Below are 19,131 nucleotides of genomic sequence, written 5' to 3' on the forward strand. Positions count from 1 at the left end.
TACTGATTTCTATCACTATCAAAGTCCCTCCCACCTTGCTATGTCACAGGCGATGATTCAGACATTTGAAAAGTTACAAGTAACTTGTTCTACCACTGACACTGAAAGAAAAAAAAAGGCAATTACGAAGTCTCTTACGTATTACTGGCAGTGAGTTCACACTTTATGAACACATAAGTCAAGATGATGATAAGATTCATTACACATATATACATACATGTATTCAAACATGTATACATATATGTATACATACATACATTTCTGTAGTCACCCAAACGTAACCCACGATATATTAAAAGTGGACAAATACAGCCACCATTGCTTCAACTTTAATTCAGTTTAACATTCACGTGAATGATACAAAAACTATTATATATAGAATTATATCAAATACTTAAGGAAAGTATATTTGTAATGGGCCAACGTATTATGAGTAAGGTTTGGATGTACGCAGTAATATATATATATATATATATATGTATATATATATATATATATATATATATATATATATATATATATATATAATATATATGTATATACACTGTATATATATATGCAAAGGAAAATGAGTGATTTGATATAACCTCTTGTATGAAAATCAAACAAAGACCCCTTTTGAGGGGCGGGAGGGTAATGGAGTGTTTTTGGAAAGAAGAGGAGTTGTTAACAGAAAAGTCCAACCCCCCCCCCCCAAAAAAAAAGTGTGGGGGGGGGAGACTGTGGAAGGAAGCATTAGCTTCCGTTACTATAAATACTTTGGCGAAGCACAAATCACTGCGCAAGTCGTTAAGGTCGAGAAGAAGATCCCTAAGGCTGCGTGCGACACCCTTAATGCGATGGAAAGATATCGAGATCGAAGGAGTTGATGTTGGCGTCATCCGCGTAGGGAGAGGAGACTAAGCTTGTTGTAGTTTGACGTTGACCTCATTCTAAGAGTTTTGCTTAGAATGAGGGAACGTTTAATCTAGGTGACGTCACCTAGCCTTTAGAGATGATGAGAACAGAACCTACGTCATAAGATTAATGAGAATAAATTTGTAGGAGACAATGAATAGATCCAGCGACGTGGTGCATTGCAATGTGTTGCAGCCAAGGAGGAAGCATTTTGGTCAGATGAATGATGGACCATTGGACTGAATTGGACTGTCACTTGATCAAAGCAATATTCATTTGTAAAATTAATGCATTAATGGTGTATTTACTCAGAAAGCTATACAATGCACAGACTTAATGATATGAAAAAAAAAGAGAAAATCTCAAACTCAGAATTCCATGAAGCCTTAGACTGGAACGTGGTGAAAATAACACAATAGCTTAATCAACATTACATACATACAGCTTATTGTTGGTACATATTAGGAAATGAATATAAAGCCTTAGTATGGAGTCTGGTGAAAATAGCCCTCGGCGATGGCTCTTGAGCGCATGCACAGACGCCGGACGCTGGGCTGTAATTCACCAGCGTTTCTATCCTTGTGGACAATCTTGACCTTCAGACGCTGATTTGAAACACCTTATGAGTATGTCTGATTATTTTGTGGACGGGCCACTTTTTTGTGGCTGGGTCCACTTTTTGTTGCAGGGTCCACGTTTTGTTGCAGGGTCCACTTTTTGTTGCAGGGTCCACTTTTTGTGGCTAGGTCCACTTCTTTGTGTCTGTGTCCACATTTTTGTGGCTGTGTCCACTTTTTTGTAACCGGGTCACATTTTTGTGCCTGGACCATAGTTTTGTGGTTGGTCGACAACTTTGCGTAACTGGTCCCAACGTTTTTATTGCTGACACACACACACACACATCTTTATTTTCAGTTCTTTAATTTCTATCATCATAATTTTCTGGCTGATTCACGGAACACTGGTAGCCATATGGAACGACCTAGAAATTAGTGGCACTGCCTGACTGATAATTGGTAGCCTTGATTCGAATCTTCTTTAGCTGTGACAGATTTTCTGCAAACCACAAATCCTGGTTTCTGAGAAGTATGAAGTGAGTCGTCTGTTAGCAAATAGGGGCGTCACACACACACACACACACACACACACACACACACACACACACACACACACACACACACACACACACACACACACACACACACACACACGATATCGCAGATGTGACATTTTCAGACCTTTATATTACAATTCATGACCAAAGGTGGTTTGACTATTGGACCGCTCTTGCTAGAGCTATTAGTTATCTTTGCTAATAAACTAACATATCTAATACATACGGACACGAAAACACACACACACACACACACACACACACACACACACACACACACACACACACACACACACACACACACACACACACACACGCACACACATTCAACGCCGATAACCATATTGCCTCAAGAAACTCGCGGTATTTCAAATGTCCATCTCATTCCCCGGATCACAATTGCCCCTTCTGTCTACCATATCCATTCTATAGTCAAGGCATGACGTCAATGTCACGCATGATGACATCATTTTGACGTCACTGTGACACATGGTGACGTCATGGTGACGCATGATAACGTCACTCCAGTCGACGCAGCAACCCTGTAGTTACCCTATACCCTGGAACCGACTCCGACCTTCAGTGACGCCATGACGTCGTCGACGCTCAATTTTGTGACGTCACGTGGCCAGGTCGACTCGCTCTGCCCCCATGGCGCGAGCGAGCGCAGTATTCACCCATAGTTGTAGAGTCTGGCATGCGCATGCGCGAGTGCCTGCGTGTTGCCTAAAGAACCCACAGCCTGCGCGCTGGCCACAGCCCCTTGCTGATCGGGTTGATTGAAGGCGGATGCGTAGGTCTCCAGGTAGCGGGAGAGTGGAGAACCTCCTGCCGAAGTAGCATGAGCCAGGGCGTTACTTCTGAAGCCTTGTGGAGTCGAAGACCCGCTCACCCTAGACGCGGCCATAGCGAGAACCCCTAACCCACTCGTCGGGAGAGACGGGGCAGCGGGAATGGCGGGCGGAGATGCAGGGGCAGAGGAGGAGGGGTGGGAGGAGGCTGAGGAGGTTGACGAAGAAGAGGTGGAGGAGGAGGAGGAGGAGGTAGAGGAGGAAGAGGATGAGGGTGGTTTGCTGGGCGTGTGGGCGGGGGTTGGGTCGGCGTGATCATGGTAAGGAGCCGAGACGTCGCCTCGACGAGGACTGCTGCTGGAGGGAAAAAATAAAAATAATTAACAAACGTTTCCGTAGTCGAGAAAGTGGGACGTTAATAACGTTTGTTAAAACTAAAGAAAGCTGACGTTCTTAATAGTTAAGAATGAAAAACAACGTTTATCAAAATTGAAAAATATTCAACGTGTGTGATGACTGAAAAAATCCAGCGTTGATAAAAACAAATGGAAAATTAACATTTGTGGAAAAAAAAACCTAATCAAAGCCATGGAAAAGTTAACGTATGCAAAAATCAAGAAAAAAAATCAACAACTTTTAGGAAAAAGAACAAAGAAAAATTAGCGTTTACAAATCCCGATAAAAAATTAACATTATTTTTAGAAAAAAAAAAAATAGAACGTTTAATGTGCACTTAGGGTTGATGAACTTAGCAATGAAAGAATACAGTGATCCTTTGGTTTGGGGAACTAACACAATTTCAAGGATTTAAATACTGGTTTCAAATTGTCAATTTAAAAACTGTAGGTCTCTTGCAAATACAAATTCTCAACATACGTTAATGTTAGTCAGAGATAATGTAGCTTTCGATGGACTATAAAGAAACGAGTATTTACACACACATGCACCCACACACACATATATGTACATATTCATTCAAACAATATATATAAAAAACATCTGTTTAGAAAGTCATAAGTTTTGGTCATTCTGGCTTGCTACTTATATAAAAAAAAAAGGATACAGGCTATAAGAAGTAAGCCATATAAGGAAAATGTTATTTTCATTATTAGTCCAAATATATATTAGTATGAACTCTGTAATATTATGTACACAAGTTACATATTAGTAACCACTGATGCTGTTTTTGGTAAATACACATATTTTCATTAGTAATTGGAGTCTCTACACAAATGATATTATGAAACAAATGTCTGTCGCGATGGAGAGTCAGAAAAATAGAGGCGATATGACGTCATCATCATGTAGCCTCCAGTAGTGGGGCTGGTAGCATGCTAACACAAAACAAAACATCCCATTCTAAAATGATTCATATTTCATTAAAACCCATAATTTGCTGAGGTATTTTACGTAATAACTTCTGTACGTTGCACTGATGTACTACAATGTATGGGTATGATTTGAGAAGAAATCAATGACGCAGTCATTCTTAGAGTCGTATTCTTAAGGGCACGCACATAGCACATTTTTTTTTTTTTTTTTTTACAATACTGACCTTCTTAATGTTACATGTGTTTTTGATGGTTGTAGGGTGTGTGTTGGGTGTGTGTAGGGTGTGTGTAAGCTTTGAGTTAGCCATTCCCGTTGTAAGGAAGAAGAGCTATTTTGGTACGTGTGTATGTCAATTAATCAGAATTCACTTTATGCTTTTTCCATGCTTTTCTAGGATAATCGGTATCTATCTGACACGATTAATATCAATAAGGTTACTTGAACATTACTGATAAACAGATATTAAGTCTAAACTCCTTAAACCACGCTAAGTATTGTCGTTCTACTTAAGTGAGATTTTAGGAGCATTTATCTTGAGAACAAAAGGCAGATAAGTATATAAAGAACCAAACTTTTAGTCTTGTGAAAATATATATGTCAGGTAGAGTAATTGTAAATAATTATCAGTTATAACACAATACTACCATATTAAAGGCAAAGTAATTATCACTTACAACAACATACTACGTTATAACAACCTTTAGATTTAAAGTGGGGTAATCACAGTACTTTAGGAAGATTTATGAATACATTACTTAGGGAGATGAGATCAGTGTACTTTCACAAACTTTCATAAATCTTCCATAAACTATCAATTTAACTTCTTGGTAGGTCGTATGCCTGATCACAGCGATATATGTATTGGTGTTGAAAGTACCTATGGCCAATCAGAACTATAATATAGTCCATTGTAGCCTACCACACTACCAAGAACCCGAGAAGGAATTTTAAGGACAAGGGTGAGGTCCATCTTACCCAAAAGATTTTCTAAGTGAATACTGAAGTCTTTATCGTAAGGGAAATATTGCATGTAGTAGGAAGATGTTGGCATAACTTTGTTTGTGGTATCTATAACAAAAAAACAAAAAAAAAACAGGCATACCTGACATGGCACTAACATAGATAGTGCTTACGTATCAAGCATTAATACTGACACTCATTTCTTGTGTCCCGCAATGGGAAATTCACACTTGGATCAACCAAGAGCGCTGTCCCGGGGTTCCATTGTGGCATATATTATATTACAGCATTAAGCACCTTTTTGATAAGAGAAAAAAAAAATCTAAGCGTCTATCAAGCACTCTTCAGTATAGCAACTCCAGCAGGTTACAGAAACAACGTCCTGAGCCCTAGAGGAGGCAGTCTCTCTCCCCCGAAACTCCTTAGGCTGCGCCTGGGCTCTAACAGGGGTGACGGAAGCTCTAAGAGGATGTTGTTACGTCTACAACTACAACTACTTCCAACGGCCGTAGTATGACAACTTATGGAAAGAATAGGCGGGGGAGGGGTGAGGTTCTTTCCTGAAGATAGAAGATTATCTGGCAACCTTGATTGTCCTTTTGCTACTTGAATGAGTTCATTACTTCTGCAGACTCTAATGACAGAAAATATAATGAAAAAGATTATATCATTACACCAGGCAAAACACCACCCTGGGTTGCCAGATAGCTTTTTCTGTGTGGGAGGGTATCGTCCCCATTTTTATTTTATTTTATTTTATTTTTTTTTATTCTTATTTCTTTCTCATATACTCCGGCCGTCAGACACAGCAGACAATAGCTCAATATTACAGCGTCAGCGAGGAGGTGGGCGTGTCTCTTTTTAGCCACACCCACTAGTTACCCACCTACGGCTGCGAGATCTTCCAAACTTGTTGTATTTTGCCCGAGTATGGCCGCTAGGGAAGACACTTGGCATTAGGCAGGGTTACCAATTTTTTTATATTAGGCAGGGATACCAATTTTTTGGTACGAGGCAGAAGTACCTAGTGTATTTGTTTCAGGCAAGGATACCAACTATCTGTTATCAGGCAGAGGTACCAATTGTCTGAGAATGGTTAGGAATGAGAAGAAATGAATTCTTCCTAACTTCATCAACGTATTGCCCACACCATTTTTTTTTTCATTCAGCTAAAAGACTGAACCAAAGGACTGGACTGAATGAGTTCCATTTAATAAGGATTCCTTCATTCCTGAAATACTGAAATCTTGTCCAGGGTTTTACCTTGGAGGGGAGGACAGTTAACCAAACTAATTATGTAATCAGGTCTAATTAGATTAAGTTTGGTTATAAACGGGAATATGGTAGTACTAGGGACAAAAACCAGACCCATGCTACATTAGAAGAATACAAATATGTCACTTGTCTTTGGGCATGGAACAGACATATGCTCCACTTTTCTTATAACAATGATGTTTATACAAATGATTTTACTCATTTAACATTGATCAGATATATATTTGTATTCTTAATGTACCATGGATTAAGTGCATGTGTCCACATTAGTACATAAGAGTAAATTGTTATTTGGAATGATCAGTTAAGTCTTGTTATTTATTGACAAACATGTTTATTTTTTTTTCAATTTAGAAAAAAAGATCAGGATTTTATTGTGTTAAATATGATTATCATTTGACAAATATCCTCTACCGGGTACACGACGCATCTCCTTAAATCAATGGAATTGTCTGGCGACAGATGAATATCAAGACCATGGAACCCATGAAGAGGTTAGCCCATTCAACTCCGATAACAACATTCTTGTTATTTTGTCAAATAAAAAAAAAAAAAAAAAAAAAAAAAAAAAAAAAAAAAAAAAAAAAAAAAAAAAAAAAAAAAAAAAAAAAAAAAAAAAAAAAAAAAAAAAAAAAAAAAATCATAAAACACCAAAATGTTTGATCAAACCCCAGAAAAGTATGACGTCAGTCCTCGTGCGGTCAATCGACTGACGTCATATTTTTCTGGTGTTTGATCAAACATTTTGGTGTTTTATGATTTTTTGTTTTTGTTTTATTTGACCAAATGACAGGAATCTTGTCATCGAAGTTTAATGGGTTAAGCTGAGGTAGACTAAACTCTAAAACGGAGATGGCATCTCTCAAAATATAAATAATCTGGAGCCATAGTAAAAAATTTCGGCCCTGGAAGGTACATATAGTAAAATTTGGCATCTGTTATATAATCTGGCGCTACAGTGAAATATTACGACCCGGTAAAGGATATATAGTAAAGGTTGGCATCTGTTATCATATTTGTTTACTTGAGAAGGATAGACGGACTAAGAAAGGAGATCCTCAATCTAGTCGTGAAAGACAAAGAAGAAGTTAAAAAAAAAAAAAAAATGGAATAGATAGAGAAGAAAGTCATGTTTTGTGTCTAAAAATATTTTGTGTCAGGTGTTATGTCTTGAGTTAATTGCCCACGATTTTCTGTTTCTTGTTATCATTTAACCATGTTAACGTGGATCGGAGTTGTAAGTGGTTACTTACGTGTATGTACGTAAGTGCGAGGATGGGGTGGAGGAGGAAGAGTAGTAGGACGAGGAGGAGGAGGAAGAGAAGAAGAAGAAAGAAGAGGGCGAGGAGCAGGGGAGGAGGAAGAGGAGGAGCTGGAGGAGGAGGGGTAGGAGAAGAAGGTGGAGGAAGAGGAGGAGAAGAAGAAGAGGGGGAAGAGGAAGAGGAGGAGGAGGAGTAGGCGAAGGAGGTGGAGGAGGAAGAGGAGGAGGAGTAGCAGAAGGAGGAAGGGGAGGAGGTGGAGGAGGAGTAGGAGAAGGAGGAAGGGGAGGAGGTGGAGGAGGAGTAGGAGAAGGAGGAAGGGGAAGACGATGATGAGGAAGAGGAGGTGTGGATGCGGGGTTGTTACTTACCTTGAGGTTCGCGGATGGGGACGTCGATTGTAAGCAGAGGGATGATGAATCACTGCCGGTGTGCGTCGTCGTCCTCCCGTGGCCGCAGGTGAGGCACCGCTCGCTGTGAACGAAGACACAAGATAAGGGTCAGGACCCTACGCCACGAGACGCTGAATAGCTGCTGCCGAAGCCGTCACCTTTGCTCCGTGCGCTTGGAGTCTTCGGGTAGGTAACAGTCACTGCTGAGAATCGGAGAGGAGTGCGGGATTCGAACTCACTAATAGGTGAATACGAGGCTTCTGATTACGCCACCAGCACATAAACAAGGATTTTTTGTTTTGTTTAATTTGAAGAATAAAGTCTTTCTCTTTTATTTTTTTACCTCGTTCTCGCTATCTCTTTTTTTTTCCTCTCCTTATATATTTTTTTCAATTCATAACATCCTATTCTTTCTTCTCCTTGCTCCTCTTTTCTTTTCCATCCACTGTGGGATCTAGTCAACTCAGCCACCACTAGTAAGCTTACAATAATCAAAGCGCGCGCACACACACACACACACACACACACACACACACACACACACACACACACACACACACACACACACACACACACACACACACACACACACACACACACACACACACACACACACACACACACACACACACACAAAGCAGACCTTGGGACTTCCTATCTGGCATCCTATGTCATAGGATCTCAAGAGGACCTACCTCCCGTACGCGTAGGCGTAGGACCCCACTGGACAGGGAAGGCAGGAGGATTGGTGTCGACCACGGTACATCCCAGGGGCACACGCCACTGTGGAGGACGAAGACCAGGAACATCGCCAAGGAAGCCGTCAGGAGGATGGCGGAGCCATTGCCGAATTATGGAAAGAACGAGGCAAATGTAGGTTGAATGTGATGTATATGAATATATTATGTTAGCCTTTGGTAAATTAAGTTTCTTTTATATCTTATCTTAATTATAATTACCTGTAGTCGCGTGCGCCTGTAGGTCCATGTCTGCATGACTGCGTTATATATATATATATATATATATATATATATATATATATATATGAAAAAAAAAAACTTCCATACTGTACGGTCCTTTTACCTTTACTCTGACTGTCGTCAGTTGATTTTATTCTTGTCTGTGATATTTTAATCATAGGATTAGGCAATGATGACTGCCACCTGCCCAAACCAAGACACCTATGAAGTAGGCTAAGTTTGTCAAGAGAAATTAAATCCAGATTTTTTTTTCTACAAAGGACAGCACAGGGCCCTCACATTTGCCCAATGTGCTCATGTCTACTGAAAGTCGTTACTATTAAACTCAATTCTTCATAGTAGAGGAGCAAATGGGAAAAATAAAAATAAAACGAGATAAGAATGAAGACGACTGGGGAGATCATAAGACTTACACTAAGTAGTTTCCTACCCACTGCCACCTATCATCCCCATTCATAAAGTTATCTAATCTTTTCGTCTCAACGTGCAGAAGAACTTATGTATATATATACAAAAGTTTCTACATTAACTGAACAGATATATAATACATAAAAAATAACTAAAGAAATTAACATAAAACATACACAAATGAATACAGCAAATAAAAAAGGAAGAAAAGAAGGAAGGGGGAAGGAAGGAAGGAAGGAAGGAAGGAAGGAAGGAAGGAAGGAAGGAAGGAAGGAAGGAAGGAAAGAAGGAAGGAGGGAAGGAGGGAAGGAGGGAAGGAAGGAAGGAAGGAAGGAAGGAAGGAAGGAAGGAAGGAAGGAAGGAAGGAAGGAAGGAGGGAAGGAAAGAAAGAAAGAAGGAAGGAAGGAAGGAAGGAAGGAAAGAAAGAAAAAAAGAAAGAAGGAATTATATACATAAATCTACGGGATTGTTGTTCCCCGTTTAAAAATTAACTATCAAAGAAAACGGACTTATTCTATTTATAACCTAATCATTCTAATATGTTTATGCACAGCACCAGCATAGATTTAACTTATCTCATGGGGTTTTTAGAGCATGAAATATTTTTATATGCTTACAGTACAGGACTTACAGCATGATGAACATTCACAGGATAGGATACACTTGCAAGACGAGATGTATTCAGATCGACAATACAGTACAATACAGAATATAACATATGATATAATTACATAATAATATGGAGGTGAAGTGGCAAGTGAAACTTTCAGGCTAGAGTATGAAGTCTTGGGACTTCTTCAGTAGACTGATGACAGAAGAAGACTTCAAGTCGGTCAACAACGTGGTTTTCTTTTGTCATCAGTCCACTGAAGAAGACCCAAGACGTCAAAACGTCTGATACTAAATAAGATTCTATGCTCCAGCCTTAAAATTTCATCTGCCACCCCCATCTCCATATTTTGTCAATCTTTACTTACGCAATATACTTTATACGTGAGACATACACAAGAAACTAGTATTAGGAAGATATACTCAGAGCATAGGGATAATATTTACAGTATGTGAATTTACTTACAGCATACATCTGGATGGGTTTTCCGTTGTTCAAATCCGGGCATACAGCTAGAACCCGGCCCGCGTCCAACGAATGCTGTAAACCAGCTCAGAGTCAATAAAAAGCATATGTACACTTCCCTTCACTTGTAAGTTCTTCAGTAGCGGGTGGCTTATTATGAGTTGTGGGTGTCGTATGTCTTTTGGTTGTAAATATATGACATTAATCGGTTATTTACCATCTCATAGATTTATTTATATTATATATTTTTTGGGGCCGCGCGGTAGCCCGGTGGATACAATTTTTTAAATTTATGAGCAGGTGGTCTTGAATTCTGGTCCCAGGACCCGCTGCGGAATTGCTGCGTTGTTTGTGGACAGCCCTGGCCAGGCGGGGAGGCGAACCAACGTCGGGTTGAAAAAAAGCGCGGCTTGCCGCAGCTGACAGAGCTTTGCCCTACCATGGGTTTTTCATTTTCCACTACGTGGCAGTGGGATGATGATTTTTTTTTTTTTTTTTTTAATTACCTGCCACTGAAGAACTAGAGTGAAGATTAATGCCCACAACATATACGTATTTACTGATACTAAAAGACAACAGCAAGCAGAGATGAATACAAACAGGGAAGCAAATTTATACATATAGAAGTATCAAACGATAAACACATAAACATACTTTAGATATAAAATCAAGCGTGATTTAAATATATACATGGATGTGTCTTATATATATATATATATATATATATATATATATAATGACAGACATCTTTTACTTTAAAGAAATCTACAGTAATTTTTCACTACTTTCCTGCTACTATACTTAAAACATTTTCAATTGGATACAGTCTTCAAGCGCTCTGATACTACATTAGCACAAAAAGCTAAATTTTAGCGTTTTTTAATTTGCTTTAACCAAAATTCTTTGTAGTCCTTGATCTGATGATTAACCTTATTAATCAGATCAACCTTGATTAACCTTATGATTAATTTTCTCATTTCTATTGTCGGTCTATTTCATTCAGCTGTGAGACACTCCGAATTAAATCACTGTAATGTATTTTGATGAGCCCTTAATAACCAGTTGCATGACTTATACATGTTGTTCTGGCAAACAAAATACGATTTTATTCAAAGAGTTATCAAGGACTACTGTAACAACAGAGTCTGAGAACATACGCTTAAATATATTGCCATTAAAACACATTATCGCCTTTTATAAGCAATCACTTACCTCTGCAACCTCACTTAAAAAAAACAACAACTCATTACTCTAAAACCCGGTTACAACAAACCCCATATTCCAAAATCCTGGCACTACAAAGGATTACAAAGGATTACAAAGGCGGAGCATGCCGACAGGAGACCTTTTGATCCATATCTAGGTCGGATGCGAAAAAAAAATCACTATATCATTATCTCTAACCCCGGCTTCCCATGCTATCTACCCACGCCACACGGTCGGACCTAACCAGGCGGGTGGAGGGATAGACGACAGGGACAGAAGGATAAAAAGTGGTTTCACATATACTTACGCGTGCAGAGAGGGAGTGTGCTGCTGGGCATCCACCGTCCAGTCGCCGTGGAGCAGATATAGAGTGGAGACGGTGGTGGAGTTAGAGGAGATGTTGGAGAGGTAAGGAGAATATGGCCAGGGGAACACTTTGGGCGACACAGCCGCCCCCAAGTGAAGTCCGTGCACACCCAAATCCCGCCCAACAGTTCACCCGGCTCCAGGCACCCTTTTTCTGGGTGAAGGGATCACACCCACTGGTGAACGTGAGGCTTTAGGTAATAGAGGAGGGGCGAGGAGGGGGGGGGAGTGGTACTCCCCTAAATCACTGAGTGAAGTATATGAGGAGTGCGTGGAATTCTACAGGCAAAGGGAGGTGCACCCACAGTCAGTGAAAAGTATTTGGGAAGAGGCGAGGGAGTATTGGGGGAGGGAGTTGTACTCCATTCATTCACTGATGTGGGACGTGGCTTCGTTTGGGTGAATTTACCACACCCACGGGGGAGTGTATAGCGCAAGGGAACAAGGGAGTATGTTCCCTATCTTCTTCGAAAGGTGAGGACTAAGAGTCTTGGGGGAATTTGGGTGAAAGTTGCTCACCCAGGGAGTTCGCTGACACAGATTAGAGTTGTGGAGAGTGAGAGTACTCCCATGATGCATGAGGATATGAGGCATAGGGAGTATGTCTTAGATTCAGGGACTGTGTCCTAAAGACTATGAACGTGTCTTAGAAATGAAGAACGTGTCTTACTGAGAAAGGCTGTCTTCAAGATGGAAAGTTTGACAGAGATAGTGTGTCTTAGAGATAGTATTTTTTAGAGATGTAAGTTGTGCCTTACAGATAAAAAAAACATGTACTAGAGATTGTAAAAGTGTCGGGAACGGAGAGTGTATCCTGGAGGTTGGGAGTGTGCCTTAGAGATTGGTCATGTGTCTTAAAGATGAAGACACATAGGAATACCTCAGATATTGTGTCTTAGAAATAGCAAGTGTGCCTTACACATATGTAGTATGCCTCAGAAATATGGGTAGTGTGTCTTAAGAATAGGCAGTGTGTCTTAGAGAGCTGGACATTGTTCAATGTGTCTTAAAAGTGGGAAGTCCCTTAGAAATAGAAAGATTACCTTAGATATATGGAATGTGTCTCAGAAATATGATTTATTTTTTTTATTTTTTACAGAGAAATGGCTTTCGTGTCTTGGCAATGGATACTGTGTCTTAGGGAGGGTTAGTATTTCTTAAAGGTTAGGAGAGTGTCTTAGATGTGGGGAATGTATCTTAAAGAATATGAATGTGTCTTGAGAATAATTGTTTCAGAGCTAAACAATATTAAGAAATATATAGTGTGTCTTAAAGATGGGGAATATCTTAGAAATGAGCTTGTATTAAAGAAGGTGAGTGTGTCTTAAAACATAGAGTGTGTCTTATAGAGGAGGAATGTGTCTTCGGGATGGGTGTATGTATCTTCAAGCTGGAGAGTGTACTTTAGAGATGGGGAGTGTGACTTAGATGTGGAGAGTGTGTCTGAAAGCCATGAGGTGTTTATTAGAGAGAGCAAATGTCTCTTCAACATGATGAGGTGTGTCTTAAAGAAAAATTGTGTCTTAGAGATGGGAAGTGTAGCTTAGTGATGGGTAGTGTGCCTTACAGATGAGTGTGACTTAAAGATGGGGGGGTAGAGGTTAGAGACGGGTAGTGTGTCTCAGAGTTGGTAAATGTGTCTTAGAGATGGTAGGCGTGTCTTAGGTATAGTAAGTGTGTCTTAGAAATGGTGTGTCTTAGAGATAGGGAGTGTGTCTCATAAGATAGTGATAGCGTTGACGGATGTGTGTCTTAATAGGGGAGTAGATGTTTTCACCCAAACGGGAAGAACATGACTCGAATTCAGAAAACTTTTACGATTGTAAGCAAATGTTCACGATCGTAAACATATATCTACGATCGTAAACATTTACGATTGTAAAGAAATAGTTACAATAATCTTTTTAAAAAGAAAATACATTTGTCCTATTAAAAATACATTTTGGCCCTAAATGTAAACATATTTTGCATTTAATTTCTGTAAATCAAGATATAAAGTGAATCCGAGTTTAGGTCTTCTTCGAGGGAGGGGAGTGGAGGGGAGGATGAGGAGGATAGTGCATTTGGTAAAGGAGAGGAAAGATCATAATGTATACATGTGGGATCAAATGTCACAAAATGGAATTTATTCCACAATATAATAATGTTATCATTATACACACATGTATATGTATATGCGCACTCGTATATGTGTCACTGATTTTTCTTATTTAAACAGGACATATATATGTTATAAACAAAATAAATGAACATTTTTATGTGTGTGTGTGTGTGTGTGTGTGTGTGTGTGTGTGTGTGTGTGTGTGTGTGTGTGTGTGTGTGTGTGTGTGTGTATGTGTGTATGTACGTGAATATGTACGTGTGTGTGTGTGTATGTAAGTGCGTGCATATATATTTCTTCGATTTGAAATATAGCATTGAAATAAATAGATAAAAATCCGAATAAACCATTTGTCAAATACAACAAAACTGACAATAACACTTAAAACTCACTGAACCTGACCCAGACACACAGACTCACACATACTTTGACATTCAAGCGCTTTGGCATTGAGAGAAAAAAAAAAAAAAAAAAAAAAAATGATGTCTCTATAGTGGTCATACACGTAATAGCTTAATTCTGCTGAGGTGAGGGTCCCGAGATCACATCCCGTTCAGTTCAAACAAGTTCCTAGTGGTCGGTTCTTAGGGGCCCATCGACGTTACGATCTGGCCTTGAGTCCGCCGGACAGATCTGGTCGGATCCGACCAGATTGCATCGTATATGTCAGTCGGTCAAACGAAAATCAGTACATCCACGATCCAATGTAATCGGATCCTACCAGGGCTGTCCGGCGGCCTCAAGATCAAATTGTACCGTGGGTGGGGTCCCTGACGCTGTAACTTCTTTTAGGCCTCGTGCCTGTAGAAGTGAACTCGGCTTCATGGCCTCTACAGGAAGTTACTGTAAACAGAGATATTCCTCCACATTTAAGGGTGAGAATCTAATTCCTAAAGCAGCCTATTGACCAACATAAAAAAAAAACATAACAGATAGAGAAAAGAAATAAAGATGAAAAAATGAAATTATATAAATGAATGAATAAGTAAATGAATAAAGATAAAAATGATAAAATGAATTAATAAATAGATTAAAATGATGAAATAGATAAATAGATAAATGAAAATAATCAAATAAATAGATACAGCCTATTGAACAACATAGAAAAAAATCATAATAGATACTGTAGAGAAAATAAAGATGAAAAAATGAAATTATGTAAATGAATGAGTGAATAAATGAATAAAGATAAAAATTATAAGATAAATGAATAAATAGATAAAAATGATAAAATAAATAAATAGATAAATGAAAATGATCAAATAAATAGATAAAGAAATAGATATACTAATAAATAAACAATAAAATAAATAAAATAATCCTATTGTCAATACGAACAATATCAGATCTCCAAACACTTGAAATTATTAATTAAAGGACAATTAAATTCATAATTTACAATTAAATTCTTAATTTAAAATAAAGAAAAATTAATATTCGGTGGCAACAATGGTTTTTATCATCAAGTTCATAAACATCTGTATCAATGATATAAAATCCTAATGCATTGTAACTTAGTAAGTTTCTTGGATTAATCTTCTCTCTAATGCAATTTTTGTTAAACTGGATAGCCACTGACGTTCTGACAGTATGTGTGCCTCATCGCTCAAAATTGCAGAAGACTTTTTTTTTCCTCATTGTTCAACGAAAAAAAACCTTCAGCAATTTTGAGCGATAAGTTAAAGATCGTCAGAACGTCAGTGGCTATTGAAAAGCTTCTTCAGTTCAAGAGCATATTTGTGTTATATAAAAAAAAAGTGGGGTGGGTCATTGCGTTACACGATTCGATTGCAGATGGCGGGTCAGTAGTGTTACAATGCCTTGGCAAATGTTGTGCGTTGGAAGTTATGGTCTTGAGTTACTGGATTCCAACCCAAGCGGAGAGAATTGACGACCAGATTTGACGGAGAAAGGGGAGAAGGGGGGGCAGGAGGAGGAAAGGGGGGCAGTAGGGTTAAGAAGGTAGAAGACAAGGGGCACAGGGTAGGAAGGTTGGGAAGAACAGGTAACAGGGATGTATTGGTAGGCACGGGGTAAGAGGGACAGGGGAATGGGCGAGGTAAGGTAAGGGACGTAGGAACAGTGGAGAGGGGAAGGGGAAGGGACAGGGACGGGGTAGGGGGGAGCAGGGACGAGAAAGGAAGGGAGGTAGAGAGATACTGGGGCCAGGAAAAATTTTCAATCGACCCAAAATATATTTACATCCCAAAAATATATGTTTGGGATGATAGAGTGAAATAGTACTGTGATACTATTAATGGGATTTTACGTTCCTGCAGATTATGTCAACCTGAACATATGGTTTACATTCAAAAAGTTCTATGAAAATAAATAATAAAATGCAAACACTGCACATGTTTTTATGTATAAAACTTTCAGATAGAACATATGTAGAGGTGAATACAAGGTAACGGGCATTAAAAACCGAATATAAAGGCAATTTATAAACACAGGAAAGACTGAAAATAAACTAAAAACACACAAATATATTCATGGATACACACACAACTACACCTAGATAAACGTAGATATACACATTTATGCCTAAGCTCGTACACACAGACTCAGACACACACAGACTTAGACACACGGAATCACAGACACACACACACACACACACACACACACACACACACACACACACACACACACACACACACACACACACACACAACCTCGTGGCGCGGTGGTTAGAATTCTCGCCTACCATTACGGCGATCCGGGTTCGAATCCCGCCCAGGGCTGAAATAATTTCAATATCGCGGCGCTGCGGGTTATTACTCCAACTCTCGTGGGCGGGGAGTTGGGTGTGTGTGTGCGTGTATGGTCGCAGTATTACCCATAGATCGGTCAAACGAGCTCTGATCTCTCATCCGGGAGGTTAATAACTGTTGATCAGGAACCCAACACGTGATCCAAGACCATGGTGACCATGGTGGTGAATCACACACACACACACACACACACACACACACACACACACACACACACACACACACACACACACACACACACACACACACACACACACACACACACACACACACACACACACACACACACACACACACACACACACACACACACACACACACATACACGCACATATGTAGGTTGTCATTTACAGCCACACTGGTCAATGATACACATACTCATAATACATACTCATAATACAGAGGCAGCAGCAATAGGTGACGGAGTTTTTGAGACCTCTTTCTCTCTTCTGTTTGCTTTGTCACTGACTTCCCGTCGTTGCAGCTCTTCGTGCTGCAGATGTAGCAGTGAGTAGTCCCAAATATTTCTACTGGTTATCACAGCACGCGACATCTCCCTTTTTTTCTAATAATGCCCTTAAATTAGCCTCAGGGTCTCTTGTTGGGGAGAGGATTAAAAACATTCTCAGTTTGGGAGATTTCTCGATGCTATCTCTAGATCTCTTTTTTATTTTATTTTTTTATTTTTCAATATTTGTGGCCTTCATTCAAAATGTTTCTCTGTTGAATAGCAACTCTTCTCTTCAAAATTCCATTTAGTCTTCTTCGCTGAAACCCAGGTGTCGGTCAACATGTAGTCTGTCTTCTTCAACTTTCTCTATTTCAATTTCCGATCCAAAACTGCCTGTTGTGCATACATACACAACAACCTTCCTGTCTCTCGTCTTTCTAAGGCTATTTTTCTTCACCATCTGTTTGTTTTTTCACTAAATTCTAATGTGCTGTTTATTTTGTCCAATACCAAACACTACAATTTTGACTACATAATTTTCTCTACAGATAACACTATCCTAATCTTTCTCTCAAGTCTTTACATACTATAAGGAGTTTTTAATATTCACCACTTTGCTTACTGATTCAGTACGTGAGCTAGCTAAAAAAAAAATTCTAAATGACCTGGAACAGATAGTCCAGCAACCTATCTGTATTCGTGACCGTCTTGGAGATAGACAAATTGTTGATCTCTTCCTTACTATTCATTCGGACAGAATTCTCCGATCGTTTTTGAAAACTGTGCTTCCGTGCTGGCTCCCTGTCTATGCAAACGGTTTCGGCTCTGTCTACCAGCGTGCTCCTGCCGTCATGTTAAATGTTTGCATTACAATTATTTGAAAGAAAGTGGCCGCTTTTACCTCCTATTACTACCATAACTTTAATTTCTTGTTTATTTATTTTTCTATTTGTTTTTAGAAAATTATAAGCATCTCTTCGGTTTGCTTACCTACACCCTGACTCTCAGAATGGTTTCGACAAAGGACGTACTATATGAATTCTTCTAGTGTTTCTTTCTGGTTTTTTGATCGTCTTATTTGAGGGATTTTGATGAGAACTATGCTGATGTTACATAGCAAAACATTTGGTCTTCAAAATTTTCTGTCTTTCTTGGTTATCTTGTTTATTTTATTTTATTATATTTTATTTTATTTTTTTCTATTCATTTATTTATTTATTTATTCATTTATTGATCTATTTGTAAAACTCGTGTTATTATACTGTACCTAGACATATCACTTAACAGATAGGTGATGACTGGTAATTCGGTTTAACGTCCCGAACTCAACCCTATCAGGAGACTATGACGGTGCCCCTCACAGCAGGGTTCAAACTGCTGTCACCCTCACCTCCGCTGCAAGTAGCGACGCTTTAACACGCTCGGCCAAGGATCATCCTAACAGATAAGTACAAATCTGATTCTTGAGCCACCCTCTAGTTATGTCTATCTCTCTCTATTCCTTCATTTCTAATTTTCTTTCTATACTATTTCCATTATCTCGTGACCCACAAGGTGTTATCTGCCGTGTTGTCACGTACTGGATCAAAACATTCAGTATATACCGGAAGCTGCCCACTACCCCGAGTATGTTAACATGGAATATCCTAAATGCATATTGATTTTTTCATTAAATGGCAGGTGATATGAGTAATTGTTGTACATGTAAAGAAAAGAAGAGATTTGTTAAACGATGTGGCATCTCAGGTCA

General features: G+C 39.1%; 1 protein-coding gene across 11 annotated transcripts in view; it reads right to left on the bottom strand.

Moving 5' to 3' along the window:
* Window positions 1-551: 551 nt before the first annotated feature.
* LOC143032379 (uncharacterized) overlaps window positions 552-19,131 on the bottom strand; it is an 851,065-nt gene continuing 832,485 nt past the window's right edge. For 3 of the 11 annotated variants that reach the window (XM_076197275.1, XM_076197470.1, XM_076197092.1), the window contains 6 exons: window positions 11,997-12,016; window positions 10,484-10,558; window positions 8,716-8,803; window positions 8,000-8,102; window positions 5,981-6,031; window positions 552-3,159 (listed from right to left, as the gene is read on the bottom strand). In XM_076197275.1, coding sequence (XP_076053390.1) covers window positions 2,685-3,159; window positions 5,981-6,031; window positions 8,000-8,102; window positions 8,716-8,803; window positions 10,484-10,558; window positions 11,997-12,016 — 812 coding nt within the window. In that variant the 3' untranslated portion in view covers window positions 552-2,684. Of the gene's footprint in view, window positions 3,160-5,980; window positions 6,032-7,999; window positions 8,103-8,715; window positions 8,804-10,483; window positions 10,559-11,996; window positions 12,232-19,131 lie in introns of those variants that run through there. The other 8 variants (XM_076197184.1, XM_076197522.1, XM_076197565.1 and 5 more) reach the window with 8 other exon arrangements.

This window comes from Oratosquilla oratoria, chromosome 1, assembly GCF_046742065.1.
Source record: "Oratosquilla oratoria isolate Oo_2021 chromosome 1, ASM4674206v1, whole genome shotgun sequence".
In the NCBI taxonomy this organism is placed as follows: Eukaryota; Metazoa; Arthropoda; class Malacostraca; order Stomatopoda; family Squillidae; genus Oratosquilla; species Oratosquilla oratoria.